General features: G+C 43.8%; 2 protein-coding genes across 2 annotated transcripts in view; one reads left to right on the top strand and one right to left on the bottom strand.

Annotated features, from left to right (window-relative positions):
- Window positions 1-693, bottom strand: part of PISD (phosphatidylserine decarboxylase) — a 24,895-nt gene extending 24,202 nt beyond the window's left edge. Inside the window, exon 1 of the mRNA XM_027696824.1 lies at window positions 642-693. Within this exon, the coding sequence (XP_027552625.1) occupies window positions 642-658 (17 nt within the window). The 5' untranslated portion in view covers window positions 659-693. The remainder of the gene's footprint in view (window positions 1-641) is intronic.
- Window positions 1-15,195, top strand: part of LOC113974033 (melanotransferrin-like) — an 18,502-nt gene extending 3,307 nt beyond the window's left edge. Inside the window, exons 2-19 of the mRNA XM_027696816.1 lie at window positions 280-356; window positions 3,478-3,615; window positions 4,273-4,436; window positions 5,526-5,625; window positions 6,650-6,826; window positions 7,296-7,458; window positions 7,565-7,629; window positions 8,294-8,451; window positions 9,480-9,666; window positions 9,836-9,984; window positions 10,208-10,298; window positions 10,605-10,673; window positions 10,931-11,113; window positions 11,397-11,553; window positions 12,277-12,359; window positions 13,592-13,776; window positions 14,158-14,344; window positions 15,083-15,195. Of these exons, the coding sequence (XP_027552617.1) occupies window positions 3,564-3,615; window positions 4,273-4,436; window positions 5,526-5,625; window positions 6,650-6,826; window positions 7,296-7,458; window positions 7,565-7,629; window positions 8,294-8,451; window positions 9,480-9,666; window positions 9,836-9,984; window positions 10,208-10,298; window positions 10,605-10,673; window positions 10,931-11,113; window positions 11,397-11,553; window positions 12,277-12,359; window positions 13,592-13,776; window positions 14,158-14,344; window positions 15,083-15,132 (2,220 nt within the window). The 5' untranslated portion in view covers window positions 280-356; window positions 3,478-3,563 and the 3' untranslated portion in view covers window positions 15,133-15,195. The remainder of the gene's footprint in view (window positions 1-279; window positions 357-3,477; window positions 3,616-4,272; window positions 4,437-5,525; window positions 5,626-6,649; window positions 6,827-7,295; window positions 7,459-7,564; window positions 7,630-8,293; window positions 8,452-9,479; window positions 9,667-9,835; window positions 9,985-10,207; window positions 10,299-10,604; window positions 10,674-10,930; window positions 11,114-11,396; window positions 11,554-12,276; window positions 12,360-13,591; window positions 13,777-14,157; window positions 14,345-15,082) is intronic.

Genomic DNA, 15,195 nt, shown 5'->3' with positions numbered 1-15,195 from the left:
CCTAGAAACGCTGTTCTTTAATCAGTTTAGTTGTTATAAAAAGCACAACCTGTAAGAGGATATCTCCTGCAAAGGACTGTCGGTGCCCGGCCAGGTCCTTCTCAGAGCCATCCTGCCCCGGGCTTGCATAATCCGAGGGGCTGTAGCTGCCCCCCATCAACCCATTCCTACTAAACACTTACACACTGACACCTACAGACTGTGAAACCGAGTTAAAACTATCAAAGGCCACGCGCTTCTCTTTCTTAAAATACGTAAACCCCTTATCTTCCCTTCCAGCTTGGGGCACGAGTACAAGGCTCCTCGCACATGCCAAGGACGGGGCCGAGGCAGCAGAGACAGCGGCGTTCACCATGGTAGGGAAACGTCAGCGGGAGAGGAGGGAGAGGAGGGAGAGGAGGGAGAGGAGGGAGAGGAGGGAGAGGAGGGAGAGGAGGGAGAGGAGGGAGAGGAGGGAGAGGAGAGAGAGGAGGGGGCGGCTGCGGCCCCTGGGCCGGGAGAGGCCGGATCAGCGCCCCAGCTGCTCCTCACGCCCCCCGCCCGCGGGGTGCCGGCTGTCAGACAGGGCTGCCGGCCCCGGACAGTGACAATAACAGTGACAATGACAGCACCAGCCCCGGCCCCACCTGCCGTGCCCGTACCTGCTCCGCGCCGCCATCTTCCCGCACCGCCTGTGCCGCGGCCCGCGCGGGAGGGCGGGAACTGCGCGCGGGACGGGGCCGGGGCGGGGCCGGCGCTGTGAGGGGAGCGGGCGGTCCCGGGGACGGGCTGCGTGTATGAGGAATTCCTTGGAATTCCCCGAGGGAATACGGCGTGTAGAGATGGGGTCATTCCTCAGGGGAGACGCGGAATGGGGGCACGGGTACGACGCTGTTCGCCAAAGGGGGGTTTAGTATGGGGTGAGGGCTGTTCTCGGGGGTGGGGGAAGAGGCCGTCGCTGAGGCGATGTGGGGAACAGGGCCGGTGAGGGGACGTGGTGTGGGGACATTTCCCGGGGGATTAGTGTGGGGACAGCGTGGTGGTCCCTGAGGGTTTGTGGAGTGTGGATGAGGTTGAAGAGGGGGCCACTGCTGGGGAGTTGTGGATGAAGTAGGAGGAGTTCAGCTGCTGCTCAGCGCTGCCGTGGAGGGACAGGTGAGTTCTTGTCCACAGGTGTGGGAGCACCAGGGATGTCAGGGCAGGAATTTTAGGGAGAGGACACTCGGCATGGGACAGACACAGTGCTGTTCCTCCCAGTGAGATGTCTGGCAGGGTAGTGCAGTAACATCTGTTCCTACTCTGGTGTCCCTTGCCTGGATCCTAGCAGCACAGTGAATTTTACAGAGATTATTTGCTTTTCCACCATCTTAGATGCATACCTAGATAGATGCATAGATGCTACATTACTGGGAAGTAGCTAATTACCTTTCTTTGACAGTGGCAGGGGGGTAGTTTCACAGGGTGAATCAGCAGGAACAGAATTCCAGTCCTTCCACTGTGTTTCAGAGCTTTAGGACATGATCCTCAGGCAGTCCTGATTAATTTAAATTTGTGATTGATGTTTATTTGTTTTCCCAATCAGGCCTGAATGAGGTCTACACCACCTTCATGTCATTCTGCATTTTTCACATCACCACAGGCAGCAGTAGTATCTGTATAAATATCTTAGACATGTGCAGAAAAGCCTTTCATTGTTAAATATGTAACATTTGAGCAGAAATCCAGATGCAGCCCTCATGTAACAGTCATACTATTAACTGATTGAATTGTTGGGATGTACCTATCCTGTACATAATTGTAGGATTGTCAGGAAGTAAAACTTCAAAGAAGGTGGGGTTTGACAGTGTTGGGTGCTTTGGTACAAGCCCTGCAAGAGCCATTAGCTTTGATGTCTAACAGCTGGTGGGCCTGACAGACAAGTTTCCCCAGAACTGACTCAGAAGGGATTCAGAGGTTAAATGTAACACACTTGTTTATAGTGTATAATAATTGTCACAGACTGAACTGATTAATGACCTGTCCTAATCTAATCTTTCTCCTTGGAATTAAAAGTAAATATGTGGACATTTAACTATTTAAAAATCGCTTTTATCATGTGTTTTGTTCTTACATTCGTAGGGGATTTTTAACATCTGGTAAGACTATAAAACCTGCATTCACTGAGGGATAAAACACACTCCCCTCAGGTACTGAGCTGTGTTAGGCTGTGCAGGTGAGCCAAGTCAAAGGGGGGCTGTTCTCCTGTTCTCTTTTTCATACCACAGCTGTTCTTTTAGAAAATGAGAGAGTGGAGGTCTTGGAGCTTCAGAACTTTTGTTCAGGGAGTGCAGGAAGGAGTGAGAAAAGCCTGAAGTTGAATGGGGCTCGGAGCAACCTGGTCTAGTGGAAGGTGTCCCTGAACAGGGAAGGGGGTGGAATGAGATGACCTTTAAAGTCCCTTCCAACCGAAATCATCCTGTGATTCTGTGTAACTCCTGTGATCAGATCAGTAACACCCCAAAAAATGTTGCAGATCTAGAGAGGCAACCTGTGAAACTCAGAGATCAGCAATCTGAGTGTGAAAGAAGCAAGTGGTGGATGATGACTGGGTATCATGAGGGAAGGGACATAAGGCAGCAAAAGAAATCTGGGAGAAGTAACTGCAAAAATAGGTGAAGCAGACAAGGTACTAAGGAAATCCGTAAGGAAATCCGAAAAAGGGAAAGAAAGTTAGGCTTTCTTCCTCCAGGACTCTTGGAATAGTTAATTGTGTCCTGAACAGGAAGGATGAAGCATATTAACAATAATTTATGCATCAGATCAGTGTGCCTGTCTATAATAGAATAGAATATATATTGTATATTATATAAAAATATATATTTTATATATAGCATATATGTATATATGTGTGTGTATTTTCCCTCTGCCATAGAATTAATGATGTTAATGGCTGCTGTAAAGTAATTAAGAGGTAATAATACTCCAGGCTAAGTGTTAGAAAACAGGGAAATAAGGCAGTCTGGATGACATTGATGTGCTGGAATGGAATGAAGAGAATCAAGATAGTCAGCAGTGTCACAGCTCTGTTCTGATTTCATAGGAAGGCATAGGATTACTTTTTGTTAAAAGTTACTCAGTAGATAAACCATTATCAGGTGAACAAAATAAGGTAAGAAGGACCCTTCAGTGTTCTGTAGAGAGATATGGTCAGTAGTTTGGACAATTCACTTAGCTTTAGGTGTCTTTGTTGTAAGATAGGTTCAAGTCCTACCCACCTTCCAGAAGCATTTTGAAAAAGCAGAAGCACAATTTATTTCTTAAGCAGAGGATTACATCTCTTCCTGTGTCTGATCAAAACAAAGCAGAAAATGCACAGATTTTTTCTATCTGCGGGTAGGACTAGGACACTGCCCCTTTCTCCTTTGCATACAAGGTTATACCATCCCCTGACAGTTTGTTTGTTTTCTTAAATCTTGGTTTATCCTTGTTGATGCCTAAAACCCCTTTGTTATCTTCCAGAAGCTTTGGTCAGCACTGTGGAATTCCTGGTATGAGAAGGCAGAGAGTCAGGGTAGAGAGAAGATCCTTGCTGAGCTGCTGTAACCATGAAGACAGTGATTTTAATCGTCCTAATCATCTTCTCTTCACTCTCCTCAGGTAAGGCTGATGCAGAGAGGGAGAGAGAAAGGTGACCTCTGGGAGGGTGACCTCCAAACTAATATGTGCTTTGGTTTTGTTTTCTTCTGCGCAAAGAAGTTGCAGCCTGAGCTGTGCCTGTGCTTTCCTTTTGCCTGTATTTTTCCTGTTTGATCATTGGCAGATGGTGACCCTGTTAGTTTTGAAGCTGCTTGATACGCTCAGTGTATCCTTAGTGATTCAGGGAAGGTTTGTTTCCTTTGAATAGTTGGGATCTGGGTACTCATTAATGCTGTCAAAATGAGTCAGTGAACTTCAAGCTGCTCCCCTCTAAATCCACAACGGATTCTCCTTGGAATTGTGCTCAATTAGCATCAAAACAAGTGGAGTACTAATGTCTGATGCTATGCTGGAAGAAATAAAAACTTTCATCTTTTAATTATAAACATGACTTATTCCAGGCAATATTTTTGTGTAATATAATAGATCACCAGAGGGTCAAATGCTGAAACATCTGGAAATGACAATGTAGAGATGTTGTGGTGTTTGCTGGGCATTCAGTCCTGGGTTTCATTACATGGCTTAAGATTCTCTCGAGTTACGGTAACTGCAAGGTCTTAAACTGAGGGTTTTTTTTGTGAAATCCTACAAGTCTTGACTTCTTTTTTGATGCTACAGGAAAGAAATTCCGCTGGTGCACCCTGTCTGACCTGGAGCAGAGGAAATGTGCCGAGCTGTCCAAGGCACTCACGGCCGTGCTGCCCCTCGCCACTGCCAGTTCCTTTGCCAGGATTTCTTGCATCAGAGCCCACAATACCTATGACTGCATTGATAAAATCAGAGTGAGTTCACAGAGATTTTTTTAAAGCTGATTTTGAGTCCAGATCCTCTTTTAAAAGAGTAATTGGCAAACAGAATCTATGGGAGAATAAAATGATACTGAAAAGATAGAACTGCATGTATGCAAAGTGCATGGTTGCTTGAGAGGCAAGAGTTAATCCTCATGAGCATTCTACTAGGCATACTGTTTCATCCCAGCTGATGCCCTTGCAATCTCCAAGAAATATAGAAAACTGCTTGGAAATAAATGGATAAATCCAAACTATTAAAGTAGAACTTGCTCAGAGCATTTCCCTTGTTTGTGTGTTCTGGTCCTACTCCGACTGTAATTAATATTCCCTTTCTTCCATACTATTTTTAGCCCCTAGTCAGTCTTTTCTGAAGTAAAGAGCAAAGTCTTTTTCATATAAAAAATTTCATTTTGAATAAAATTACACATCAGACCTATTGTAAGTGTAAGCTCTTGTAATTGAGCAGTTCTGAAATGGAATTTTCATAATGCTAAATGCTTTGACAAAAATCATTAATGGAAAAGGAAGATAAGCATTTGCTGTAGAATAATTTCATTAACATTTACATTCAGTCCTGGTTGCCTTCAAAAAATGGAGTCCAAATCTGACCTGGAAAACACAACGAAGAAAACCTTTCTTGTTGGTTCAGGGTATAATTTATTTCATGTTTTCATTCAGTCTTGCAGCTATTTTAAATAAAATTCAGTTCAACTTCCTGGGTTATGGAAAGATTATACCCAGGAGAACTCTGAGAAGGATTTGGGGTCTAGGGGAGCAGTAGGGGGAGATTGGAGTTGCCTTTTTCTTCACTTGACATCAGAATTGTGGTTTTGGAATGGAAGACCCAGAGAAGAAGGGAGAAAGAATGTTAGTGGAAAAGAACTGGTATTTTTTGAAGGTAACTCAGCCTTCACTGCTAACATTTCACCATGTTTTGTAGCAGGGGTTCAATTAAAAATGAAGCAAATGCTTGTAAAAATCACTGATTACTGCTTCTCAAGCAAAAAAATGTGGTCTTGAAGCTTCTGCTTGTTTTCTTGTAAACACAGTTGTTTTGAGAGTTTTGCTGTTGTTTTTAAGGCAAATAAAGCAGATGCTGCTTCCTTGGATGCTGGAGATGTTTACTCTGCTGTAAAACTTTATGGTTTGGCAGTGGTGGCAAAGGAGATCTATGACCAAGGTAGGCTGGTAAAGCAAAAGAATAAGCTGTACTTCTGATTTGGCTAAGAAATTACTCTAGAGTTCTTGAAAAAAAAATCTGTTTTTTTATTAACTTTATAGGAGTATGGAGGTGGTAAACAACATTTTCTAAAATACTTAGTAATGATGAATAAAATCCCAGTGGTGCTTTGTACCCAGCAACCTTTCTACCTGTGGCACTGACACTGTGACAGACTGACTGTACCTGCCCCTGCCCACAGCACTGCTGGGCTGGAGCTCTGGATCTTATAGGGAATAAGAAGGATTTTATTCCATCTGTGTCAATTCTTACACCATGCTCTTTATCAGCATAACTGAACGTTTACTATCAGTTCTTTAAAAGATTATCTTCTCTCATGAATTAATTCTCCTTCTCACCCTAAAAGGCAAGAATATAAGGGGGAGAATCTTACCATGGTAAGATTCCTATTCTCTCCTGTCAGTCCTGAACAGTTTGCAATGAGTGATTTGTAAGGCAAGAATAAATAAGTCTGAGCCCAAATCAAGCATGCAGTAGAAAATACCATGGGACATGAGTCTGAGAAGGAAGCCAAATTAGCAGATGGATGTAGGAAGAGATTAATAAGGAGAAGGTATGAGAACAGAGATGGACCTTGTTTTGGCTGACACACCATGAAATGGTGAATATGTTCTGATGATGAGACATAGGAGTTCTTTCTATTAAAATACCTAAAGAGTGTGATGCAAATGTTCAAAATTCTTGAGAAGCAGTTGTATTGTGTGATGGAGCTGGATGGGCTTGTGAGCTTTTTCCACCAGATTTTTACGTTCTTGCTTGCACATCACTGGCATCACTTGTTTGACAAGGTGCCAGGTACCCAGTGTAGGGTTAAGTTTCTGGCATCAGCACCTACATTTAATCTGCCTGATGTAGATTTTTCCTTGGCCATGTTCACAGAAGTTATTCAACTCCTGTACACAGATGGAAGCTGCAGAATTGGGATATATTTTTTCCTTCTGTTACATATTTTGTCCTACTGCAGGAAATTGTGTGTTTGCTGTGGCCGTTGCCAAACGAGGAACTCTGGATATCCAGAGGCTGCGAGGTGTGCGCAGCTGCCACAATGGAGCCAGGTGGACATCGGGCTGGAATATTCCATTTGGCTTCCTCCTTGCAAGAAATGACCTTTCCTGGGATGAGGCACAACCTCTGAGCCAAGGTGGGTGATAGGAGCCACAGGGCTCTGCCCTCAGCAAGAGTAAGTGAAATGCCAGCAGATGTGGGATGAACTGGGCTGTGTGGAAATTCAGGGGATTTATGGATACTAGATCCTCTTGGAGTGTTTTTGCTACTGGCTCTTAGCTCGCTTCAGAGCTTTTCCAGTGATCTCAAAGCATCAGAGTTGTTACCAAAACAAGAAATCTTTGTGTTCTATATGCAGGGAGCAAATCTTTGCAATATCTAACCAGCACAAAGCAAAATTTGATCGCTCTGTTAACAGCAAATGTTTTGGATTTGGAGTGTAGAGAAAGTTAAAGCTGCATTTGAAGAATTTATTTATTTGTAAATCCACCATAGTCTTAGTTATGTCCATGATATGTGTGGCCCCTTTTCCTTATTTTTGTTTCCCCCCATTTGACTCCTTTCTTTCTTTTTGTTTTGTTTTGTTTTTTCCCCAACATCCACAGCAATCAGTGAGTATTTCAATGCAAGCTGCATCCCTGGGGTTGGTGTTGCTGCTCCTCGACTGTGTGCTCTCTGCCAAGGACAAAAATCCTATGTCAGAGACAAGAACCACTTCTGTGAGACAAGCAGCAATGAACCCTTCTATGACTCCGAGGGAGCCTTCAGGTTAGCTCTGGGACACTGGGACTAAATTCACCTTTGGGGCAAAAAGAACTTGTAAGGGAGGAAAGCCAGGTGACATATTAATAGGATGGCATTTGTCTTCCTGCAGGTGCTTGAAGGAGGGGGTGGCAGATGTTGCCTTTTTAGATCATCTAAGAATTCTGAGTACCACAGGTAATCCTAAAAACTCAGATTGCTTTTAATCTATGGCTGTGCTCTTTTCTGCAGAGGAGTTTGGGGGTTATGCCAATATTTATGTTGTTTCCAGTGAAAATTCAATCAATGTGAGCAGCTCAATAGTATTTCTTGGCTCTTCACACAAGGAAACAGAAGAGGAAAGGGTAAGTGAGCAATAATTGCTCACAGGAGATTCTTAGAATGGAAGCATAAAGATGTTTTTATACAGGTGATTTCTTTAGACTGAAGTCTCTGACAAAGCTGCCAGTACTTGCTTTGCCTGAGTTATAAGATTCCTTTTTAAATTCAATGTGTTGAGGTGCTGGGATGTGAAGTTCCTGTATACCTGCTTTGTACTTTTGAACTCAGTCGATGTCTTTACTGATGTTTTTGAAGGTGGTTAGCAGTAGTGTTAGCAGGTCAGTATTTTTAAACAAACATAGTTACAGAGGTACCATTTAAAGGGCACCTCTGGCTGAGATCTCTCTCTTTGTTAAGAGAAGAACAAATCAAAGACCACTCTCCCAAGTGCTCTTGGTGCCCTGTGCTGCCTGCATAACCTTTGAGCAACCTCCCCTGAAATATGCCTTACATTCCCTCTCTGTGCCTGCTGCCAAGTCATGGCTCACTTGGCAGATTCCTGAGTGTTTCCTTGTTTCAGAGTCAGAAGAACAGGAATATGAACTCCTGTGTCCTGATGGGAGCACAGCTGAGCTGAGCCAGTACAGCACCTGTAACCTGGGCAAGGGGCCCGGCCGGGGCATCGTCACCCGCAACAACTTCCACAAGATCACCAACAAATTCCTCAGCATGATCCAAGTGAGTGCATATTATAAGCTGTAGATCTCCAGACACAGGTTTTTCTTCCATATTTGTGTGGTGATTACCTCCCAGTTTGCCTTTTTTCTTGAGAAATTCGTAGTTAGTGTGAATAAAGCCCTAAAAATTGTTTGTTCTGGGGAAGTGTCCTGCACTGGCTTCTGGAAGGTTTTACTTTTCTCTGAAGTGTTCTTCTGTAGGAGGCTGGGAATAAATAAGTAAAGAAGGGGAAGATGCCATAACACCCAAACTGCAAAATGGCTGATGATGTTCACCCTACCCTGGAACTTAAGTGAATTTCTGTGTAGCTGAGGGAGATGTGCAGGTTCTGTCAGGGCTCACCTTTCTTCCTCTTTTTTCTTCTCAACTTCTGAATGGTGTCTGATATCTTGGCATCTGGAATCTGTTTGAAGCTGAACTTGAAATGCATGTTTAAAGAATTTATGAAGGCACTCAGCCCTTAAATTAGTTCAGTAGACAGTGAATAATTCACCCCAGTGGGCTGGGCTGTGCTGTCACGCAGACTCTGGTAGAGAGCAGTTGTACAAAATCTTTCCTTTATTGAGAAACTTCATGTGCCTTTGTCAGTGCACTTATTAACACATCTTAGCTGTGCAGCAGAAGTCCTGCTACACTTCTCAGTGCTTTCTTCTCTCCCAGTGCCATCAGGCTGAATGGAGCTGCTTTGCACGTGCTACTTTCCAGTCATAAAGTACAAGATATCTTTGCACCCCTTTGCTGCACAAATTTTTCTCACTCAGTTTTGCTTCCTTGATTGCCTTGCCAGGGTAGGGGACACTGAGCACAGCCTAATAAATTGGAATAACTAAAATAGGAAAAAAACCTTTAAAAAAGTGAACCATGTAATGCTTTTAGGACTGGAACCATCTACTCACTGCAGTACCTGTGAGGTTTGTTCTGAGTGCTGTGTTACAAAGCACTGATGTGAAGGGAGGGAAGGATGAGGCTGCCTATTACTGGAAGAATGAGCAGATTTGTTGCAATTGAAAGTGTTGTTCTTGTCCCAGTGCCTCTTTGGGCGAAAAGGGAAGGAAAGAGCCAGATTTGAACTCTTCACTTCAGCTCCCTTTGGGGGAAAGAACCTGCTGTTCCGAGATGCCACTCAGCACCTGCAGCTTCTTGAGGAGCAGCTGGAGATTGCCTATGTCCTTGGTCTGGATTATGTAGCTCTCCTTAAGGGACTGGGCCATGAAGGTGAGAAACCTTCCAGAGGATTGTACCTAAGGAAAGGGAAGAAAAAGTTCTCCTTTCATGTAATTCCTCCCTGCCAGGCACAAGTGCATAGACCCAAACATCCCCTTACCAAATAACAGATTGGTGCATTGGTGACATGATCTCACTGTGCTCCTTCCCTCCCTCTCAGGGAGCTCTTTGGAGAACAGTGTCGTGCGCTGGTGCTGCATCAGCGATGCTGAGCTTCACAAATGTGAGGAGTGGGCACTGAGCATCAAATCCGACCCCTTAGTCTGTGTCCAAGCAACTTCCATGACCAAATGCATTGAAATGATCAAGGTAGGAAACTCGCTCTGCCCGGAGTGTGCGATAAGAGTGCACAGGGTGTGTATGTCCTGGTCTGACCTGAACTAGAGGAGAACCAGCTTGTACACCAGAGGAACAAATGGGAATGAGAGGGAATTTGTGCAGGGGAATTTCTAACCTGTGGAGAAGCAGAGCTGCTTGGATACACAACTGATGCCAATCCTGGTTTTGTTCTTTTCTGGAATGCTGCTGGCAGAGCAGTGAGGCGGACGCGGTGACCCTGGACGCGACACACGTCTACATCGCAGGGAGGTGTGGGCTGGTGCCTGTAGCTGCAGAGTGCTATGGTGAGTTCTCATGTGACCTTTTCAAGGAGAGAGGGAGTCAAAAAAGCGCCATTAAGAATACAGTCAAATTTCTACAGTTTATGATGTTTTGTGATGGAAGCAGGAATTAATATATGTGTCCAAATACTCTCCCCAGCTGCTCCACTAACTGTCTCTAACATTTGGTCTGTTTATTACATCCCTTCTGTAAAAGGGACAGACGTGCTGGTGTGGCTGAAGAGGATCACAAGGGTTTTGTTGATGTGCTGCCATGTAAAAGGAATGACAGTAGTGGCAAGATCCTTAATAATTGTCTCTCCTCTCCAGGGGGAGATTGTGCCCAAGCTGCTGAGAGCATGGAGAAAACAGGAAAACTAATTCATGTTAAGCACAAAGGTAACAGAACAACTTTGAGAGGGCAAAATGCTTAGCTTTTCCTGAGACTGCTCTAGGGTTTATGTAAGAATGTATTTGCATGTTTGTTTGGAAAAGAATTTTCTGGTTAGGACAAGAGCTTTGTGGCTAAGCAAAGAATGCAGGTCCTGTACTGCAACTGAAGATATTGTGACAGCATGAGGGAGGGAAGAGGGGGCTGTACCTGTCTGGAATACGTAATTGACTTGGTATAACCAGTTTTTGTCATTGTTTTGCAGCGCTGCCACCTGTTTATGCTGTTGCCTTAGCTAAGAAAAGTGCCAAACAGATTAACATCCATAACCTCAAAGGAAGGAGGTCCTGCCACAGTCACCTGTACAGTCCTGCAGGATGGTTACTGCTGTCCAGATACATAATGGGAGCTCTGGGGAATGATACCCAGAACTGTGACATTGGCTCTGGTAAGGGCTGCTCTGGATTATCTGTTGACTAGACCACAACAATCTGAAGCCCTAAATCTGGGAGTAAAATGAGATGGGGCAATGAGGATTCAGCCAGCAAGTGATTGCAGTCTCAGAGGGTGTCAAAGCAGCATTTCCCCATATCTGACTGTGTGTGATTCCTCACAGTATTTAGCCCTCTTCTTGCTAGCTATTGGGATGGAAATCCATTCCTGTCTTCTCCCATGTGTGAAGAGGTTTTGGAATGCCTTGCCTTAACCTCGCCTCGGTTTTCTTTCCTCAGCTTATCAGAATTACTTCTGGAAGGGCTGCATGCCGGGAGCAGAGGGCAACATGTGCAAGGTGTGCATTGGGGACAGTGAGGTGGAAGGGGCCCGAGTCTCCAGCAGATGTGCTGCAGGTCACAATGAACATTACTATGGCAACATGGGAGCGCTCAGGTGAGCTTGTGGTCAGAGTCAGAAATGCAGAGCAATAGCCAGAATTGGATTATTATTTTGCTGATGATTTCCTTGGAAAGTTTTTTCCTCCTTTTTGTTGAGCAACTGGCTGTATAAACTTTTGCCAGAGTGTATTTTGTTTTGGTTGCGGTTGCTATGGGATATTTAGCTGACTGGTGATTTAAAATAGTCATGAAACCATTTCTAGAGCAAGGCAATGCTTCCAAACATGTCGGGCTTAGAACATTGGTACTGATTCATTAAGGGGAAGGATTGAAAGATAGTTCAGAGGTCAGAGAGCACAGGTGATGTGGAAGGAAACAGCGTAGGATACAGGAGGTAATTAGACTGGAGATACCAAAAAAATAGTTGAAGACAGAAGCAGAGAAGAGTCTTAAAGGTGAAAGCACTCTTAAAAAAAGATATATAATGCATTTAGTTGAATTACATTCTCTTTCCTGCCTAGGCATGGGCAAAGGTGGACATTGTACCACAGCTTTGGCTTGGGAGCTGCTGCAAGGGATGAAGGGATTGTCTTAGCAAATATGTGAACACATATGAGATCCATACTGACATCACTAACTTGTTCCATGTGACAGCCAAGTTATTACAGATGGAAGGGATGCTTCCAGCTACTCCTGTTTTAGCTTCAGCTGACTGTCCAAACGTCAGTCATCGGGTAGTGGCTGTCTCTGATCACTTCTTGGTTTTTTCCTGCACTAGGTGCCTAGTTGGGAATCCCAGTGGAAGAAGCTTTGGAGATGTAGCTTTCCTGGAACACTCTAACCTGCTCCAGAACATAGAAGGTGAGATGCAGATATTCTCTTTCCCTTTGAGAATGTTCCTTAGCATCAGTCACTTCCCACAAAGTGACCATCACTTGTGAGGGTCAGTCTTTACAGGTTTAATCTGGGTCCATGGAGTGGTGTTTGTGACCAGAAAACTGCAAGAACCTTCCTGCATGTGGATGTTCCAGTAAAGCTCAACACTCAGATACTGTTAGAGAGGAAAGAGGAAGAATTCCTGAGTGCAAAGATCAGTGTGTGTTAGGGGATAGTCATCCTTGGAGACTGCACTAATTTTTGGAAAGCTCAAAGCTTTAAAAAGCAGGGGATTTTCCCACCAGCCCTTCTCCCACAGGCAGCCAAAGTGCAGGTACCCATTGTTTTTAAATCAGAGTTTCCAGAATGAAAATGGCAAGTAAGGGCAGTGCTGTGGGTGTTTGTGCTGGGAGATGTTCTGGGGCTTCACTGTGACATGGCAACTTCCTTATGTTGTTTCACAGGCACTTATGGGATAAACAGGTTTAACAGCTTAATAGGCAAAAGCACTGCAAATTATTTTGCCTTTCACAGTTTCTAAAATAGCAATGTTACTACACTGTGAAATATTTGATTTCCTCTGGGAAACACTGATCTTTGCAACAGTCTAGCAATTGGATTTTGTTGATCAAAATGATTTTGGTTGCAGGAGCTTAAATCCCCTCAGTCTCTTAAATGATGTTTATTGCTCTAACAGCCCAAACATGCTTTTCATAGAGTCGAGGGGAAAGGGAATCCTCATTTTGTTCAGCCTGATGAAGCACACTGAAATTCTATTTTAGGCAATTTCAGTAACAGAAGAGACTTCTCAAAGAGAAGAATGTCTCTAAAATCAAGTGGGGGTGTAAGGGCCTGGAAACCCCAAGGAATTCATGCAGCAATGAGCAGTTTGTTTGGGGAAGCAAAGGACATGCAGGCCAAAGTGCTTTGTTTCCAGAAAGGGATCTGGTCACAGATGAAGATGAGACATGATAGGCCTTGATATTACTCTGGTTTTAGTTGATAGGCACAGCTTAAGTTCACTGACCTGTTTCCTCAGTGCAACCACTACCCTGGTCCTTGTGCATTCCCAATAAATGACAACACAGATGCTGCGTCTGTTTGGAACACACTGACTAAGCTTCTTCCTCTCCATTTTTAACATTTTCCATGAGATTCACCCTGTCTTCTGCTTTACTTTTTCAAAAGAATTTGCTTTCACTTCGTTTTCTTTTTAGATCTGGACAGCTCTGGTTGGGCCAAAGGTTACACTGCCCTTGACTTTGAGCTGCTGTGCCCGGACGGGACCCGTGCGGCAGTCACCGAGTGGCCAGGGTGTCACCTGGGCCCCGTCCCCCCCAGCGCTGTCATGACCCGCCCAGTCACTGTCACTAAGATCTATGACTTCCTGATGCAATCCCAGGTAAGGCAGGGAACAGGGAAAAGCTTGGCTTGTTATCACCTGTTATGTACAACTCCTGAAAGCCCTGTCAAGATCAAAAGCTTTCTATACTGCACACATAAAGTGCCTTCAGATCCAATACGAAAGAATTAAAAATGTGCATAGGGTGTTAAGAAAATAATTATTTGGGTTCTCTAAAGGGGTATTTTGGCACCAGTTTCCATTCAGCAGTGGCCACACTTTTGCTGAAAAATAAGGCACTGCAAAACTGCATCTTCTTGTACCAATAAGGACAGTGCTAGATAAATGTGGACCCTTCTTTCTGCTATACCTAAAATTGAGAGACACCAGCTTAACCTTCCTACTTCTCATCCAAGCTGTGAAACTTACTTCTTTGTTTAGGAATCTCTGGGAAGCAAATTGGATTCTGAATTCCAGCTCTTTCAGTCGTGGAGGTTCGGTGGAAGTGATCTGCTTTTCAAAGATGCTACTCACTACCTCGTTCCTGCAAGTCACCTGAGCTATCAGGAAATCCTTGGAGATTCTTTCATCCAGCTGGCAGAATCAGTGTTTAATTGCACACCTGCAGGTAAAGTCAAATCCTTAATTCTGAGTTAGAAAAGGCAGCCCTCTGTGCACAGCTATTGCCCTGTTGTTTAGGCTGCGTGGGAAAGTCTGTTCTACATAATCCTGTTAGTAATAATTTCCCAAGGAGTCCTGTGTTTGGAGCTCCTTTAGAACCTCTTAAAGCTCCTGTCTCAAAGCACTGAAAGTGGAGCTTTGCAGAAACAGAGTAACCAACACATTGTAGAGCAAATATGAGGTTATTGAAATAGGACTGTTTTACTTCACTCTGAATTTTTTCCCCTTCAATTCCAGAGATCAGTTCGGGAAAAAGGACATATAATGTTCATTTGTATATGCCAAACTTGGGGAAAAAGATAAGAAATTTTATATTTAATTATTGAATTAACCTCAAAATAAGTTAAGTAATTTCCTTTTTTAAAAGATCACACTATAGAGATTAAGATCAAAACCTTTATAAACTCATCCCTTAAGGTGGCTTTTTCATTATTTTCCACTGAAAACTGTCTGAAGTGTGAAGTGTGCATTTAGCTGTCAGCAAAACTGGCACTGCCTATGGATCTGAAAATCTGTATTGAAGTAAATGAAGGTTACACATGAAATTAGACTTCTGGGAGTCTAAGTTGTTAAAGAACTGAAATTCAAAAGGGAAATTTTACCTCTGTGTTAATGACTTTTACTTGAAGAATTTATTACTTTTAAAGCTGATAGCATCTTTAGGTATTTTCTTTCTGGTTTGTAGGCATCCTGGACTTCTGCAAACAGGATATCTGTGCCTCCTCATCCAACTGACAGTGATACAGAGGCTGTCCAAGGCACATCACCACATCGCCATCATTATTGAAAACCAGGAAA

This window comes from Neopelma chrysocephalum, unplaced genomic scaffold (genome assembly GCF_003984885.1).
Source record: "Neopelma chrysocephalum unplaced genomic scaffold, ASM398488v2 Primary Assembly neopelma1_116, whole genome shotgun sequence".
In the NCBI taxonomy this organism is placed as follows: Eukaryota; Metazoa; Chordata; class Aves; order Passeriformes; family Pipridae; genus Neopelma; species Neopelma chrysocephalum.
Note: the sequence above shows the minus strand (reverse complement) of the source record. Positions and strands in the feature narration are given on the sequence as shown.